Source organism: Eurytemora carolleeae, unplaced genomic scaffold (assembly GCF_000591075.1).
Source record: "Eurytemora carolleeae unplaced genomic scaffold, Eaff_2.0 scaffold958, whole genome shotgun sequence".
In the NCBI taxonomy this organism is placed as follows: Eukaryota; Metazoa; Arthropoda; class Copepoda; order Calanoida; family Temoridae; genus Eurytemora; species Eurytemora carolleeae.
In genome coordinates this window covers 83,691-101,415 of record NW_019396845.1, presented here as the reverse complement: position 1 = coordinate 101,415, position 17,725 = coordinate 83,691, and the positions used below count along the sequence as shown (strand labels likewise).

Sequence of the window (17,725 nt, the reverse complement as noted above, 5' to 3'; positions counted from 1 at the left end):
GCAGAATTATAACTATAATATTGAATTATAGTTTAGTGGTAAAATTATAACTATAATAGTAAAATTTGTAGTTTAGTGGCAGAATTATAACTATAACAGTGAATTGTAATTTAATAGCAGAATTATAACTATAATAGTGAATTGCAGATTAGTAGCAGAATTATAACTATGATAGTGAATTGTAGATTAGTGGCAGAATTATAACTATAATAGTGAATTGTAGTTTAGTGGCAGAATTATAACTATGATAGTGAATTGTAGATTAGTGGCAGAATTATAACTATAATAGTGAATTGAAGTTTATCAAATTGATTATTGATTCGCTTAACAAAGAAGTCGTTATTTTCAGAAATTGTTTTGACAAAAATGAAAAAAAAATTTTTTTTGAGTTTCATCCTTATTCCGATGATAGAAGGTAAAACATGAATATTGAAAATTGCAACAAAATGACATTACCTTTAAAGGGAGAGACGGGTCAGACATGGTAGTTGAGCTGAAAGTGCAGTATTGTAGAGAAAAATTGTTTTTATTCTTCATGGCAGTAACAATCTCAAGAACTAACGAGGGTCAACCCAGACCGAAATATGTTTTCAGTAAAATGTGGAACTAACATCTACTTAATTTACTTTACATAGGTTTGGTTCATCATCATCACCGAATTATAAATCTTTATGATTCATTTGATACCTTTGAGACATTTTAGCGATTTACAAGAGCGTACAGTCGTTAATAATTTTCATTGTTGTTTCAGTCAGCAGAAGAAACGTTTCTTACAATAATGAAATAACCCGAACAAAACTTGAAAAAAAAATATTTCATTGACTAATTGGCTGTTAATGAACATATTTCTTAACCCTATTCCTGCTGGGGGGGTCAATTTGACTCCCCCCCTGTAGTTTTTTTACATAACTCAAAAAGTATTGGTCTGAGGCTGTTGAAATTTTCTGACTTTTCCTACATACCCACAGCCCTCCCTTTAGGCCTAAAACCGGGCTTTAATACTAACTGCCTGAGTCCTCAGGCACACTGCCTGAATGACTGCTTTTTCCTGTAACAAACTAAATCTTTGTTTTGACCCACTTCCACTTGTCAGATTTTGATAAAATTTAGCTTTTTGGAAAGCCTTTCACATAAGGAAACGAATTGCACAAGTTTTGCGAAAAAAAATTGCAAATTTTTGCAAACATCCTGTCAAAAGAAATTTGCACATTTTTAGTTTTTCTTGATTAAAATTAAGGTTCTTTAAAATTTTGCAAAACTTTTTGCACATTTGAAATGGCATGTTGACCATGCCATTTCAAATATGCAAAAAATTTTCAAAAATGTATCATTTTTCATTTTTTGGACAAATTTTTTATTGCAAACATTTTAACTATATAACTGGATTTTGCGATAAAAAATTCAATTTTTGCAAATTTGCAAATTTTTTTTTGCAGATTCTAAAAGTAGAGCACAAGAGCTTTCCAATGATGTATCATTTGTCATATTTAGACATCAAACATGGGATTTAGAGGGGGGGGGGGGGGGTCAAATTGACCCCCCCCCCCCCAGCATATCCTGGTTTTAAAGTACCCCAGCAGAGATAGGATTAAAAAGAAATTTTTTATGAAAGCCATAGTAGAACCGAAGAATAAATTTTTTTATTATCACCATTACCTTTGCCGTGTCTATAATTTTATTCGCAGAATTCTTTAAAATGTCGTCTTCACAATTAAAATCAAGAAAACCTCCAACAAGCAACCCCAGCTGAAAGAATTTATTTTGCTCAACCTGTTTGTAAACATGCAACTAGTTTGTAGAATAGTATTTGTTACATGTTTTGTCCATGTTATTTAAGATTTGTAAAAAAACTTTCTTCTCTGCTGACTACAACAATTGGTGAAATATTACAAACCACTTAAGGCTCTTACTTAAAAATTGTACACCGTAAAAATGTCTCATTTGTATCCTTCAGTTTTTCTCTTCAACACTGCACTTTCAGCTTAACTACAATGTCTAGCCATTCTCTCCCTTTCAGGCATTTTTAAACAAATGACTTACTTGCTCTTCCATAATTCATGATGGGTTTTCTACTCACTTTTAACAAGGTTGAAATAGGATTGATGCAAAATGGAAACAATACTTAATATGCTTGTTTTCAGGAGTCACGAAAGTTCGTAGTAAGATTTTGACTCCACTGGAGACCACCAAAGGGAATTCTGTTTCACTGGAGGGGTTTAAAAAAATGCTTTAAACAATTCAAAACTTTACGCAGGGTGATTTACATTCCACTGGAGGGATTCAGATGTCCTTCCTGGGGGTTATAATTCCACTGGAGGGATTCAGTTATCCTTCCTAGGGGTTTATAATTCCACTCGAGGGATTCAGATATCCTTCCTGGGGGTTTATAATTCCACAGGAGGGATTCAGATATCTTTCCTAGGGGTTTATAATTCCACTGGAGGGATTCAGATCTCCTTCCAAGGGGTTTATAATTCCACTGGAGGGATTCAGTTATCCTTCCTTTTATAACTCCAATGGAGGGATTCAGTTATCCTTCCAATGGGTTTATAATTCCACTGGAGAGATTCAGATATCCATCCTGGGGGATTATAATTCCACTCGAGGGATTCAGTTATCCTTCTAAGGGGTTTAAAATTCCACTGGAGGGATTCAGTTATCCTTCCTAGGGGTTTATAACTCCACTGGAGGGATTCAGTTATCCTTCTAAGGGGTTTATAATTTCACTGGAGGGATTCAGATATCCTTCCTGGGGGTTATAATGTAAATCACCCTACGTGAAGTTTTAAATTGTAAAAAGCATTTTTTGAAACCCCTCCAGTGAAAATAAAATCCTTCCGGTGGTCTCCAGTAGAATCGAAATCTTACTACAAACTTCTTTGAGTCTGTTTTCAGTGGCTTTTCATATATGTAAAAGAGTAAAAATCGTGTCAGGGTTTGAAAATGATATTCCAAGAGGGATATTTAAGATTCGCAACAATTTCATTTAACCTTTGTCAGATCAAGGAGGAATAAGCTATCCTCCTTTTTTTACTTATTATAGACTTGAAAAAAATTCAGTAGTAAAAAGCCAAGATTGAGTGGAATATCAAAGCATCGTTGCACACACTCTATATATTTACAATATAACGATACAAACCATTAGTGTTGGACCAACTAAAGTTGATCTAAATACACACAACATTTGCTTGGGACGAATATATTTCCATTCGACTCTTCTGATCAGATGCTTTGTGCTAACTGGTGAGTGGTGAACCCTGGGGAACCCCGGGCATGGGCATGGCCGACTACTTTCTTTGCTGGCAAGATAAATGCCGTTTTACTCCTTTATCCAGCATCAATCTTACCCTTGCTTCCCTTTAAACTACTCTTTGAATGTCGGTAGATTGCGCATAGATGAGAAAGGGGGTTCAATACCATTTTCCGCTCTACACTGTTATGTATTTAAGAACATTCTCAGTGTTCAATAACCCTTAGGACTGCATCTGGATTATTTGGCTTTATTCTTAAGTTGTTAGGCATTATATTTCTCCGACATGGAGCAATGAACTTATATGACATTATGTACATATGGATGAACCCTTGGTTTGGTTCACATTATTATGGTTTCTGGGGTTTTGAAAAAGAAAATTGTCAGAATTTAACACTTTTCAGAGGACCAAAGATAAATTCTTTGTTGATGTTATAAAGATAAAGCTGTTTAAATGGTGTCCTTATAAATCAGAAATGAAATAACGTCTAAGGTCCTCTCAACCTCGTAGCTCTTTAAAATTTTGTTTAAAAAATTGACAAAGCTTGTCAAAAATCTTATTGTTTTAGGTCTGGTTCACAAACCTTTCTGCGGAATAGGAATGACTGCCTATCTTAGTAGCAGTTATAATGATTCCTACCCTATAGAAAATGTTCTCACCAATTTCTGTGAATTTGATTGGTCACCTGATTATCCAAATCCAGATGAGAGGTAACACAATTACTGGATAAACAAAAAATAATTTCGTTAGTTTTTAGAAAATTTATTAAAAATATAAAGAAGACCTATCTATTTGTAAAATGCTGTTATTTCCATCCCATATATAAGTCTTCTAACAACTTTTAACATTTTTGACATTTTGGCTTTCAAAAGTCTTCTTTGTATTTAAACAAAATGCAAATAAATTCTTAATTTTGTTGTAAAACAAGATTTCAAGTTTGAAAAAAGTTCAAAATTTTTTCTGACTTTTTTCAATTTACAGATTTCTCAAAAAAAAAGGTTGGTGACAATTTCATAAGAAAAGCGAAGTTGCCCTCCCGGCCCTAGTCGTTGGTGTATGAATGTATTTATTCGATATGTCATTTATTTAAAAATTATTCTCTGAACCATAATTTAATCTTTGATTTAAAAAAAACATGAAGAAATAAATTAGTTCCTTCAAATATACATGGCCGACCGTCGACCCTTTTTTCACTAGGTTGAGTTGAGAGAGCAGCATCATAGAATAAAAAGCAATTACATTTTTGCCGCAAACTCTTTTTTTCTAATTCCATTATTGCAACCCACTGTCCTAGACCTTAGATATTTCAAACTATGAATTCTGTTCAAATAATCTAAGTTTGAAATATCATATTCAATTCCTTTGAATTTATTGCTACCAATAGTTTGTTATTTCGATTTATATTTGCTTAGAGAGTTAAAACGTTATTCATTCTCCCTTTCCCACTTTTTCATAATTGTGTAATACTAGCAGAAACCAAAAGTATTCCTATTATCAGACTCTTTAAGAAAATATTTCTTTAGGTTCACCTACTGGTTAGGAGAAAATGGAACTGGTAAGTTTAAATTGACATTTTTTTAAAATGATTTTAACAGTTCAACAGTTAGGAAAGCAATATTAGATTAACAAAAGTGTTCTCAAACCGTTTCTAATTGAATTAATAAAAATAATAAGAAAAATTGCGCCAATTATAAATATGTAGTAACCAAGGGCAATTAAGTATTCACCCTCGAAAATATGTAACCATGAGCTAGCTGGGAACTTTAGAATGGGATACCTTTAATCCCGACTGCTTAATCTAAATATCAAATGTGGACATTTTTGATTTTTTTCCTTTATCCTCTCTTTTTTAGATACCCCTTTTTGTATAAAAGCAACAAGTAACAAGTAACAATTATAGATACAATGCTATATGCGGATCTGATTATACTAGAGTCAGCTGTTCACAAGCCGTCTTTTAGAGCATTTAAACAAATATAAATTCAATCATGCTAATATGAACTATCAAAAAACATATTTTATCATATTTGAGGACTGTAGTCATTTTGAACATTAGCATTAATCGAAAATTTATGTTCGGTCAATCGATCATTAGTTCAAATGCGGAAAAATAAAATACCGTTTTAAAGTTTAAGAGCGCATATATAATCTCTAGAAATTAATCTGAAGACTAAAAAGTCTGGAGATTAGCAAAAAGAGAGGATCAAGCATTGATCTCGATATCCACCATTCTAAAGTTTTCAGCTCTGAAGTCAGTTCTTTTTTTGCTGTTAATCTCGGGTTCAATTGCATTGATCTCCATATTATGCAGACATATGGATTGATATAATTCCTCTTCAGACCTGAGATCCTTTCCCCTGATAAATTTCTATTAGGATTATTATTTGGAGTGTAGGAAGAAAGCAGCATCATTGGAGTAGTACCGGAGACCCCGTCTTACTGGAGACCCCAACTGTTACCATATCGGAGACCCCAACCGTTACCATACCGGAGACCCTGACATTGTCAACGGAGACCCCAAAGTTTTCATCGGAGACCCCACATAAATAATTAACATTATTGAAAATTATGACATAAAAACCTATCTAAATTCGTTTTATCATAAACTTTTAAATTTGGAAATTTTTAAAAAATAAAAAATTATCGTGAGTGTTTATTATTCATATCCTGATTAGACTTTACACCTTCCGCCCTCCCTCTCTACCTGTCTCCTCAATATTCAACCCCCCCCCCTCTCCTCCTCCTCCTGTTCCGGTATATCTTTCTATTTATATAAAATGTAATCTTTGCTCTGCTTGTCTATAAAATGCATAAAACTATATCCAAATGTAAAAGTTTATGATAAAATAAATTTTTTAACATTTTATAAAATCAAGAGCATTTTAAAATTTCAAAAATTTTAACTATTTTATTTGGCGTCTCCGATGAAAACTTTTGGGTCTCCGTTGAAAATGCTGGGGTCTCCAGTGGGACGGGATCTCCGGTAGCCCTCCAGTGATGCTGCTTTCTTCCAAGACTCAATTATTTGTTTTCCTATATCGAGGGATGAGAAAAAAATGTGACTTATTTTCAGTTTGCACCATTAGTACCAAATTCCTGGATTATTTTATTTTCTTATTTCAGGTTATCTTCCATATGACGTATACTTTGAATTTGGTTGCGAAGTTAGAATTAGTGGAGTCTTTATCAGAAACACTCACAACGATAGGGTAAGAAAACTTTTGAAAACTTTAGATTTACAAGAATTTAAAAAAAAATTGGTGATCCTCCCTTTAATGAGTGCTCCTGCTATATCAGATTCGCAATATTACCCTTTTACCCGAGTAAAATTGATGAAGATTTGGTTGTTTAAATTCCATCTTTCTCCTTAATCCACAAGTCTCTATCACAATTAGCTACAGTTGAAAAAAAAAACAATTTACAGATAGAAAAAAATATCTCCAAAATTGTTTGGGTTTTATAGGGTACTCTAATTGGATTTTTTACGGAGAGTCTCTTAGAATTATATCAACAGTTCCTTTAACATTTAGGATCATAATGCTGGAAGCAAGGATATAACGATTGAGAATCCAAATAAAGATGACCAGGTGTTAATAAACGCAACACTCCAAGATGGACGAAATGCTGTAAGTAAATCTTTTTTTCTGATTATTTACAATTTGAAATTGAAAAAAAGTCTGCCTTTTATGCTAAAATCGTTTAAACTTCATTCCAAATGTTATCAATCCATTTTTAAAACATTTTGTTGTGCATGTTATGTCACTTGCAACAACAACTACTAAAGGAATCATAAGTCCTTGCCCCAAAATATAATTTTTGTGTCCCTATATCTTTACCTTCAAACATTACTTCTGTCTTTCGAACAGTATAAGTTTGACATATCTGTATCAAAGGAATATGAGCATAAGGTTGCAAAGATAAAGAAAGGGATGAGCAAATTTGAGTAAAAAAAAACTTAGTTCCTTTGTTTACCTTATTGAATCAAGTAAACTTATTAGTAAACAATTAATCAAACTTATATATGTTAATGAATGCTCCTTTAACTGTTATTTATTTTAGACTCCTTGTTCTCAATTTGATGTCATTCCACTACCAGCCGAATCCTTTCAAACTGACACGGTGGAAATGAAAATACTCTCGGCATATGGAGATCTACCTGGACTCAACTTTGTGGAGTTTCTCGGTAAGAAACAGGCTGAGGCAAGAAGTTTTTTTTTTAAATTATGCTTAAAATCGCCCAAGAAAATTTGGAATGTAAGTAAAAAGCTCGACAATGCAAAACAAAGTCCAAATTGAGTTCTCAGAGAAACTTATCATGCATCTGACAAGTTCTTAGACAGTAATGGGACTGCAGATAAAATTTCAAGTGACCCTCCAATCCATTTTAGATTAGCAAGTTATATTCCCAACAGTAATATATATTTAAAAGCAGATCAGCCCTAGAAAGGTCGACTTGGGAAAACAGAGAGACTTACAGCCTTGGACAGACAAGTCCCTGTTGCCAAAGGGCTTCCCTATTGTACGCTAGAAATCAGAGTACCGGGAATTACTTGTTGTTCTGGGTTTGCTAAATGTTTATACAGAATAAAAATTCAATTCTGTAAGTATTGAATAACTTTTTATGTTTCACACTATTGAAGTAGCACAATTGTTGCGCAAAGGAAATGAGTTTTTGCAACAAAATCTTATTTTCTAATTTTTATATCTTCTCAACCAAATGTCGTAGACCTTAGATATTTCAAACTATGCATTCTGTTAAATCAAAAAGTCTAAGTTTGAAATATCAAAGGATTACGCTATTAGGTTGAAAAGAAATAGAGGTTTAAAAATTTGAATTTGTGGAAAAGACTCAATTCATTTGTAATTCTGAAAACAAATGAAAACAAAATTGCATTCAAAGTTGAATTTAAATTTTTGTGTTTGATTGAGGGTTTCGTGATCTTCTGGATTAAGCTGCATTTCCAGTTTTTTAATATTCAACCTCTTGGAAACAAGTTTCATTAGTGATGAGAAATCAGTAATCACAGATCTTGGATAATTCTAAACAAATTTTCCTGATTTTCTGCAACATCATATAAAAGAAATGTATATAGATTATATTCCCCTCACCCCTACCCCTGTTTCCTGGCTGGGCTAACTGGAACCCCCTCCCCTTACCGTCTGAGCATACTGTCACTTGTACAGTTTCTGCCGGAGAGAGGTTACTGAGTCTGTAGAAAGTTAAGAGAAAACAGGATTCTGCTTGCTTTTTTTTTACTGAGTACTTCATAGTAGCGCCTCTCATGATGGTTATAGTATTCAATTTTTCATTGGTATCATGTTGTGCTTGCTGTTTTGGAGCATCTTATGATGGTTATGGTATTTTATCTTTCATTTTTATCATGTTGTGCTTGCTGTTTAGAAGCATCTTATGATGGTTATGGTATTTTATCTTTCATTTTTACCATGTTGTGCTTGCTGTTTAGGAGCATCTTATGATGGTTATGGTATTTTATCTTTCATATGTATCATGTTGTGCTTGCTGTTTAGGAGCATCTTATGATGGTTGTGGTATTTTATCCTTCATATGTATCACATTGTACTTGCTGTTTAGAAGCATCTCATGATGGTTATGGTATTTTATCTTTCATTTGTATCATGTTGTGCTTGCTGTTTAGGAGCATCTCATGATGGTTATTGTAGTTTACCTTTCATTTGTATCATGTTGTGCTTGCTGTTTAGGGGCATCTTATGATGGTTATGATAGTTTACCTTTCATTTGTATCATGTTGTGCTTGTTGTTTAGGAGTATCTTATGATGGTTATGATCCTGTTTCTGGAGATAAGTTTACCATAAAAACTGCGAACAATGCATATTCTGATGGTTACTGTATACCTTGGACTTTTCCACTTATCAATCCAGGAGTTCCATTTGGTAAGCACCATTACCTAAATGTTTCATATCAGTATTGGCATGTACAAATCACAAATGAGAATAGAGAAATGCATGTAAAGGTTTAAATATTTAGCGAATATATTCCTCGTGAAAATTACATAAATAGATTTTTTACAAGAAATTATTTCCTAGAATCGTTTTTTCAGATGTTTCCAGCTCTGGTAGTGGTAGTGGTAAGGAACATAGTATTATTCCAATTTGAGAGGATTGTTATATCCCTCATTTTCTGATCAGTTCTTAAGCAAAAATTAACAATTTTTCCTCTGAAATATTTACATTAAATTTTCTGTATTTTGATCTTTTTAAAATCTTATTTGAATGAACTGTTTGATTATATGGATTAAATTTTAAGTTAAAAACAGAGGGGGTTATCATATCTTTTAAAAGATATATCATGTATAATTATATAATGTTTTCTTGACGCAAATTTAATAAATCTTTAAATCCAATCCACTCTAGAACAACATTTTTTGGTTAACACTAAGAGAGTGAGTGTTCGAAAATATGAAATATTGAATGAATCCTAATTAAATTGGTTTTGAAAAATAAATAATATTATGATATATTAACAACATTCAAATGTCCCAAGTAAAATTCGAAATATATATATCATGATAAATAAAGGATCAGTTATGAATAATTTTTGTGACACGAGGAGTCTGCGACCTAGTGAGTTGACATTGAAGCTTGCCTCTTGAAATTAAATGTTTTCAACCTTTTGCTGATTATAGACGTAAACTTAGTTCAGTTGCAATTGAATCTGATTTGGATTCCGCCAAGTCTCCCTTTACATTCAAAAGCATTCCTCCTTTTAATTGGAACAGCTAAAAAATAAAAATAAAACTAATGCAGGCTGACAAATAGATATTTCACCCGGTTTTTCATTTAAAGGTTATGGATCTGGATCTGGGTCTCCGTATGAAGGTTCCGGATCTGGATCTGGGTCTCCGTATGAAGGTTCCGGATCTGGATCTGGGTCTCCGTATGAAGGTTCCGGATCTGGATCTGGGTTTTCCTATCAAGGTTCTGGTTCTGGATCTGGGTTTCCTTATGAAGGTTCTGGATCAGGATCTGGGTTTCCCTATGAAGGTTCTGGATCTGGGTTTCCCTATGGAAGTTCAACGATGGAACCCATTGGACAAATTTATCCAGCATCCATTGAATATTACAACACTGCTTATAATAAGATTATTTATTTGACTGGTAAGCACTTTCTTTATTTAAATATATTTATACACATCCAGGATTAATATCAACATCTATTCAGTGCAAGGAAGAGAAGCGGAGTTTTTGCTTACAAACAATATACAAAGTCCCTGTTCGGGTTCAGAGATTAAAATAAAGATAACTTTTAATAATATTTCCATGATGGACTGTTCAAACAAAGTCTTAACATCAGTGGTGGTGAGAAACTTAATATTTTTGGTTACTTTAGAATTTATTTTATTGTCTTGACAGGCAAAATTTGGATTTTATAGATTTTCTTTTTTAGAAAACAAGACTGTTCTCAGAAGAAGTCCCAGTATCATATTGGATAAAAACAGCTCTGTCCAATGACACCATAAGTCAATCCATATCTGTAAGAACTTTAACATTTTAAAAAATATCATCCCTGAATTTGCATGCATTAAAAATTAAAGACGTGAATGGATTGCAAAGATTTATTTCCGTGTTTAAGATCAGATTAATGTTTTAAGGGTAAACCGTTGTAAATCAGGCATTGCAATCTTTGCATGAAGGGTCACTTTAAATTACGCTTAGAATCCTTTTAATACAAAATATTTAGATGGGTTGGTTTCTGTTCCCAACGCCTCTTCTAAATATCACAGTGCCAGCTTTCCCCAGCAGTGCCCTTTGCTTCGCTGGAACTGGAAATTTGACAACTTTTGATACTTTTGGTATTGCGACAATCGTTAAATACTTCTAATCCAAATGATAATAATAATAAAATATAAATTATAAATAAAAAAAATAAAATGATAGATAATAAAGTAAAAAAAGAAAATTAATGAAATATTCCGTTAACGATGTTAATAAGATAGAGATCAGTAACACAAAGTAACTTTTTAAAAGAACGAAAAACACTGCTAACTGAATAGAATGTTCAATTCTTAGCTGAAAACTAATGGATATCAGATGTTTTTTTTAATGATTTTATATTTTTATTTTAATGATAGCTAACCGTTAATGAATGGTTTGAAAAAATGTCTTATCAGATAGAATACTTTATAAAAACAGCTACCGTTGGTTTGCATCATCTAGTTCTATTGAAAATCCCAGATATATTTGGGTCAGTGGATTCAAATATGTTGTCCGTTTAAAAAGTTGCACTGTTCCTGTTATAGTGTACTCTGATGAGATGACAACCCATGGTGAGTATTCACAGTGGAGTAACTGGACTGAATGCTCTGGAAGATGCGAAAATGAAGGGTTGTGGACCAGGTAAAATAGATAGGAAGGTTTACAGTGATAATTAGTAAACAATGTAATAGGAGATTGACATTATATCAATACTGAAGTGTATTTGCTGTTGTTACAAAGAAATGCTTTACTAGACATTTGTTTAATCACTAATTTAATAACTTGACTCTGAAAGTCGTCTTCCTACTCCAAAATTTTCTGGTCATCATTTATCAAAAAAATTATCATTTAAGCATAAAATAATCATGATGAGCTCGAAATATTCGGAAGATTTGTTTGAAATCCATGTAGTATTGCAACAGTTGTGATTTTATTCTTTTATATTAGAATTGCATCAAAGCCTGAAGAAATTAGATCAAATTTACAAGATTACCCACAAAGGATGAGATTTCATAGATGACAGTATACAGAATTTATTCAGAATGTTTTCTTACAGTTTCCCATCGCTTGAAAATCGTGCCTTTCTTTGCCATGCCCTGATCATGAAATAAATCACTGTAAGCTGCAATGTATATAGTAGATCTAGCTTAAGATCACTATAAATTATGATTTTTAGGTTGTTATCAAAGTTATATTATTTGTGGGTAACCCTGTGTTTTACAAGAATCATGAGATCGTTTATCGAAAATATCCACTCCTTGCCTAACCTTTTTTATCCCATTTGTCATTATTAGGGCGGAATTCTGACAGCAGTGCCTTTATTTTTTCCAACCTGTAGGAATATATATAATAAGTATGAACAATCAGGATCAAAAAGCTGTATTATCTATCCGCACGCATTTCACAATATAACTAGTCAGAGAAATTTGACACCTTTGCATGGAAACAGTAACTTTCTTTAGTTCTTAATTGGATGTCTATGGTGCCTAGAAATCAAATTAAAGAATAGAATGACAGATGAAAATTGCAAAAAAAAGATAGTTGCAGCTCTTAGCAATGTGCTCAATATTTGGTGAAAAAAGCAGAAATATGTTTAAAATGCATTTTTCCCTTGTTTAAACAAGATCTACAAGAGAGGAACAGAAAACAGATATTTTCTCAGTTTAAATGTTATAAAAGATATTCCAACAACAACAACTTCTTGTTTGTAGGAAACGGGAATGTGATAATCCTAAACCCTTTGGTCTGGGATATCCCTGCGCTGGACCTGATATCGAAGAAATACCTTGTACAAATCAGTGTGGTAATTCTTATCCATAGACATGTTAAAGGGACTGTAAGCGTAATTTCAAGAGACACTCCATGCAAAAACAACAATGCCTGATTCACAGTGGTACCTTTGAAACCTTTATCTCACTGATGTGGGAGATATTGATGCGTTTTTAGCTTTTTGATTCAGATACTTAAAGGAACAAAACATCCATATCTAATTCATGCTTGATCCAACAAAGCTATAGAAGGGTACTGTTGTGAATTGGGCATTGTCGTCTATGCTTGGAGGGTAACTTGAAATTACGCTTGCAGTCTCTTAAAATAGTTCTGATTTTGAAATGCACTAAATTATTACAAAGGCAAATAAATCTAAAAGTTCACATGCTTATATTCCTGGAAATCAATATCTTGATGAAAATAATAATTAATAATTAATAATATTTTGAGAACAGTTTACAAATCTGAATTTGACTAACAATTTCCTGGAAAATTGTAGTGTGACATGAAATTTTCTGAATGTATTCTAACATTTTTTAATTAATGATTAAAACTAAAAAAAAAATATTATTTCTTTTGGCATCTTTAGTTTGTGCCAAATTTCATTTCGTTGACTTCTTAACTTTGAAATAGTATTTTGGAATTTTAGTTTTAAATTAGGTTACAAACCTTTTTGTGTTGTAATAACAAGTCTTATTTCTTCAGAGGATATTCCTGTTCCATACAAGCTAGAGATGTTTCTTTCCAAGGTGATATAAACAAATAGTTTTAACAAGAAATATGCATATTGAAATTCCATTGTAGGAAAAAAATTTTTTTTTTTTTAAAGTTATGGACTGTTAAATTTAAACAATTTTCCCAGAAGAAAGATGTCAATATTTTTTAAAACACTCTGATTTAAATAAAAAATACATCAAAATTGTTAAATGATGAAAATGGTCCCTTTCAGAGCAAAAGTTAACATCTAAAATTGTTAATAGGTAAGGGGTTGTACAATCACATCGCCCTAAATGACTAGAGTTTAATATAACTCTTTCCCTTTGGTATGAAAATAAATGATATAAAAATTAATATTAATATGCTTTAGACCTCGGGTCAGGGTTCTGAGACAAGTATGAAACTAGGAGAATGGATCAACTATAAACTCGACATAGATCTCCCTGTAGTTCCCTGGAATGAAACAATATTTTTTCTGGATGTTAACACCGTCAACCCTGATAATCTTGGTTAGTATAATCTGTAATTTATAATCATGCAGGACCAAAATTTTCACACTAAAAAATATCTTTTTTAAACATTAAATTATCATATGCATATTTTTGAACAGATCAACAATACATTGAAACTTGTTTTTGATTTGATTTTTCTATCTAATTAGTTAATTTTCCAAAAATTTATTTTTTAAACTTAAAATCTCTTATTTTTGAGTATAGAAATCGCAATTAATTAAATTGCATTGCTAGGGTTGCAATCTAACATTGCAAACCTGTTTTCATGGTTGCAATGTAAACATCAGGGAGTTAAAAGTTTCATAATTTTGTTCAAAAGTTGGAAAAAATCAAATCACATGAGAAAATGTAACCATATATTAAGCCAAAGAACAAAGATTATAAATACCATTTTTTTATCGATAAAAATTTAAAAATAATATCTCTGGGGGTTAAGTTCTAAATAATTATTTTTTCCCTATTTGGAGAACATTTTTTCACCAATTTCTGTTTCCATAGTTAATTATTTCTAAAAAATTGGGAAACTGTTGTTATGAGATTCTGATTCAGAAATATTGAAAAAAGTTTTAATATCTGAGTTGATGTCTTTATGTTATTACACTATACCTCCTTTTTAGAGCTTTAGATATATCTTAATTTATTTCTCATAAAACAATTGAAACAACTTTTCCAATATTTCTTGAAATATTCGTATAGAAAAGTGTATCTAAATGGAATATTTTAAATTTTATATAGTATAGAAAAGCAAATATAATAAATTTAACATGTTTTAACCTTTTCTGATGAAACTGGTTTAAATAACATATTAGAGAAAGTAACTAAATCCAATACTAAGTTTGTAAATGAAGACTGTCCCTTATTTATTGAAAAAAATAAAACTTTTTTTCTTCAAATGTTTGAACATGATTAGGCTATGATGGCTATGATGGCAGGAGTACAATGGTTGTGTGTGAACCTGAAGTATCATACATTGGTGACAACTTTGAAACCTTGTCATATGAATCCCTTGATGAGGATTTGTATTGGGATTATAACTATCAGGTTACTGGACTAGAAAAGGTAAGAAGCCCAGTTTAACTGAACACGCTTTGATTTTTGGAATCTTTTGCTACATGTTCGTTTATGGAGGACCTTGAGTTGGATCGCTTGTGCAATTTTCATTATTTCCACATTTTAATAAACAATTGTTCATGAATTAAATTGTCCAGACCCGACGCCTCCCCAGGGGGGTGGGCGTGTTGCAATGGGTCGGATACACCCCTCTTTCTCCGTAAATGGGGGTGCAACGACTAATTTGCAACCGCCCCCCCCATTCTAAATAAGTTTCTTGGTATAATCTTCCCTTAAAAAATTTAGATATTAGTATTTATAGTTTTTTTTCAATTTTTTCATTCTGTATACTGTAAAGTTTATGTATAGTGATGTTTCGCTACTTAGTGATTTCCCTAAAGACCTAATATATATACCGTGTGGTATTTCTCAGGACCGGATCGTAAGACTCCCTTCTCTCATAATAAAAGGATGATAGTAAGGTTCCGAACGTTTATTTATCTGAGCCTTCAATCTAAATAAGTTTAATAAACCCACAGAAAAAGCTTTTGAGTGATAAATCATACAAATACAACAAATAATTCACTCAGGCATTAAAAAACTGTGGCTAGGAACCAACAAACACATATATAAATATCAATCATACTATAATCAACACGATAAGCATAAGTATATATAAAATAGTTACCACAGTGATCCCAGAATTCTGCACACGGTTAAAACTTGCAAGACGAATAAACATATACTGATATAAATTATTCACTACTCCGCGAGAAATCTTGCGCCTGCGTAGTCAGTCTGTAAACAGTTCCTAAAACTAGTTCTTTCACAATACATTCCGTACAGATCTTCAGGGAGAACTCAGAAATACACAGGGGTGACAAGCAGACTTTATGCACGCAGCATGGCTTGCGTAACACTCGCCCAGCCAAGAGAAGAAAAAAAAAAGTTCTTCTGCACCCCGCGACTTGAGCTCCTAGAAAAACCTAAAACACAACACAGATCTTTCAGAGTTTGGATTCACTTAACCACTCCTCGTACTCCCAGTCCTCAGAGAGTTTGGTCAGCCGCTCCACTCTCATCCTCCTCACTCTCAGCTCCTCCTCACACTTCCTCAGGCCCTCAGACTCCTCTTCCAGAGATTGAAGCACTGCCAATTTCAGCCTCTTCTCCGTAATCTCCACCACCAGAGCCTTCTTGTCCATAATTCTCCGATAACAGAGTCGCATGGCATCGTACAGACCTCCGTAGAATTGTTGGAACCCTACGTTTCTCTCCATCCTCATAAAAAACTTGACCAGCTCACGGGGGTTCATCNTCTCCCGATCTGCGTACACTTCTCTCCTATCTCCTTGCTCTTAACCTTCTCCATGTCCAACACTAGCAACGGGATTCTCAAACCACTTGGCCTCTCCAAACCTCTGAGACTCTCCACTGGTTTAGACCAATCTTTCCTCTCCAAGTCCTCCGGGTCTAGTCCAAACCTGGCATACTCCTTCTCTTCCCTCACAGGTGGGCTCAACCTCAAACCCCTGCACCAAGTATAGCCAACCTCGGCCAACACCCTCGCCTGAACCAGGAACCACTCTCTTGCCTCCAGCAGGTAACGACATCCTCCCGAAGTAGGAGCAGGCCATCTTCCCAAGATCTTGGTCCATAATCTGATCAAAGGAGGTGAGAACTCGAACAGCTTCTCTCTCTCGTCCCTGTACCTCAACGAGAGAATCATCTCCTCTCTCGACTCAGCCTCCTCCTCTGCCCTCTGGTGGTACTCGACTCCTTCTAGTGACACCATCACGAACTCTAGGAACCAATCTGATGCTTCCTTCTGACCACACTTCATGTACTTGCATAATACCTCTGGATCAGGAAAAACGTCTCTCAACAGCAATCCTGCCAGAATATTGTAAGTCATGAACCCGAACTGTATATCCCCTAACGCATAACACTTCAGGGACTCAGGGATCAACTGCCATCTCTCACTCAAGAAGCTCTGGCTGCACTGTCATCCTCTCCAGCACGTACTCCTTCCTCTTGTTCCTCTTTAGATCCAGAGAAATTAGGCAGGCCCATGACACTCCATTCCCGAACATAATCTTCCCAGGAATCTGTTTAAACTTATCCTTAGAAGCATCCGTCATCATCTCAGGGTCGCACTTCCTCTTTAGAACTGCATTCTTAGGATCAATAGTTGCTTTCCCGGCCATCCTCAGGGTATCGAAGTAAGTTGCCTTCACATCCTCTACATCGAAGGACACAACCCTGGTTCCAAACAACCTCTGATCCGCATCCTGCATCTCCTCCACCCATTTCTTCACCTCCAATATCTCCTCTGCTGAAGATACTCCGCAAACCAACTCTCTTACTTCAATCCTGTCCAGCATCTTCATGTTTAAACCCCTGACCCTCTGATACTTCTCCAACTCCTCCAGCTTTGGATACCTCCAGGCATCAATCCGCTTCGCATCCTCCACCAGGAAATCTAGGAGTGGAGCATGCAGGGGTAGGAATTGATCCAGAGTCAGCTTACTAGGCCAATCCAGTCCAGATTCAGACACTCTCCTGAGATACAGTGACATGTATCTCTCATCTCCTCCAGTATTGATCCTATGGGTCCTTCCTGTCAGATCTCCAACCATGCCAATCTTATTGGCTATCCTAGTCTCTCCCCATACCTTCGGGAACTGGGC

The 17,725-nt window shown here is 34.0% G+C and overlaps 1 protein-coding gene across 1 annotated transcript; it reads left to right on the top strand.

The window, feature by feature from the left end:
- The first annotated feature begins 353 nt into the window (after nucleotides 1-353).
- Nucleotides 354-15,259, top strand: LOC111709338 (uncharacterized). The gene is made up of 18 exons (XM_023482980.1): nucleotides 354-415; nucleotides 3,820-3,961; nucleotides 4,775-4,806; nucleotides 6,375-6,460; nucleotides 6,782-6,877; nucleotides 7,311-7,434; nucleotides 9,037-9,165; nucleotides 9,333-9,359; nucleotides 10,078-10,389; nucleotides 10,454-10,590; nucleotides 10,679-10,765; nucleotides 10,973-11,084; nucleotides 11,532-11,628; nucleotides 12,699-12,790; nucleotides 13,462-13,505; nucleotides 13,844-13,982; nucleotides 14,896-15,044; nucleotides 15,194-15,259. Exons 1-18 carry the CDS (start codon nucleotides 367-369, stop codon nucleotides 15,257-15,259), a joined length of 1,920 nt encoding a protein of 639 aa, XP_023338748.1. The 5' UTR covers nucleotides 354-366.
- The last annotated feature ends 2,466 nt before the right edge of the window (nucleotides 15,260-17,725 follow it).

Bases quoted from the DNA above. Each gene is read 5' to 3' on its own strand.
- LOC111709338 (XM_023482980.1), top strand. From the start codon at position 367: ATGAAAAAAAAATTTTTTTTGAGTTTCATCCTTATTCCGATGATAGAA. The intron at 6,461-6,781 runs GTAAGAAAACTT...TTTAACATTTAG, and splicing joins GAAACACTCACAACGATAGG to GATCATAATGCTGGAAGCAA. The intron at 11,629-12,698 runs GTAAAATAGATA...TCTTGTTTGTAG, and splicing joins AATGAAGGGTTGTGGACCAG to GAAACGGGAATGTGATAATC.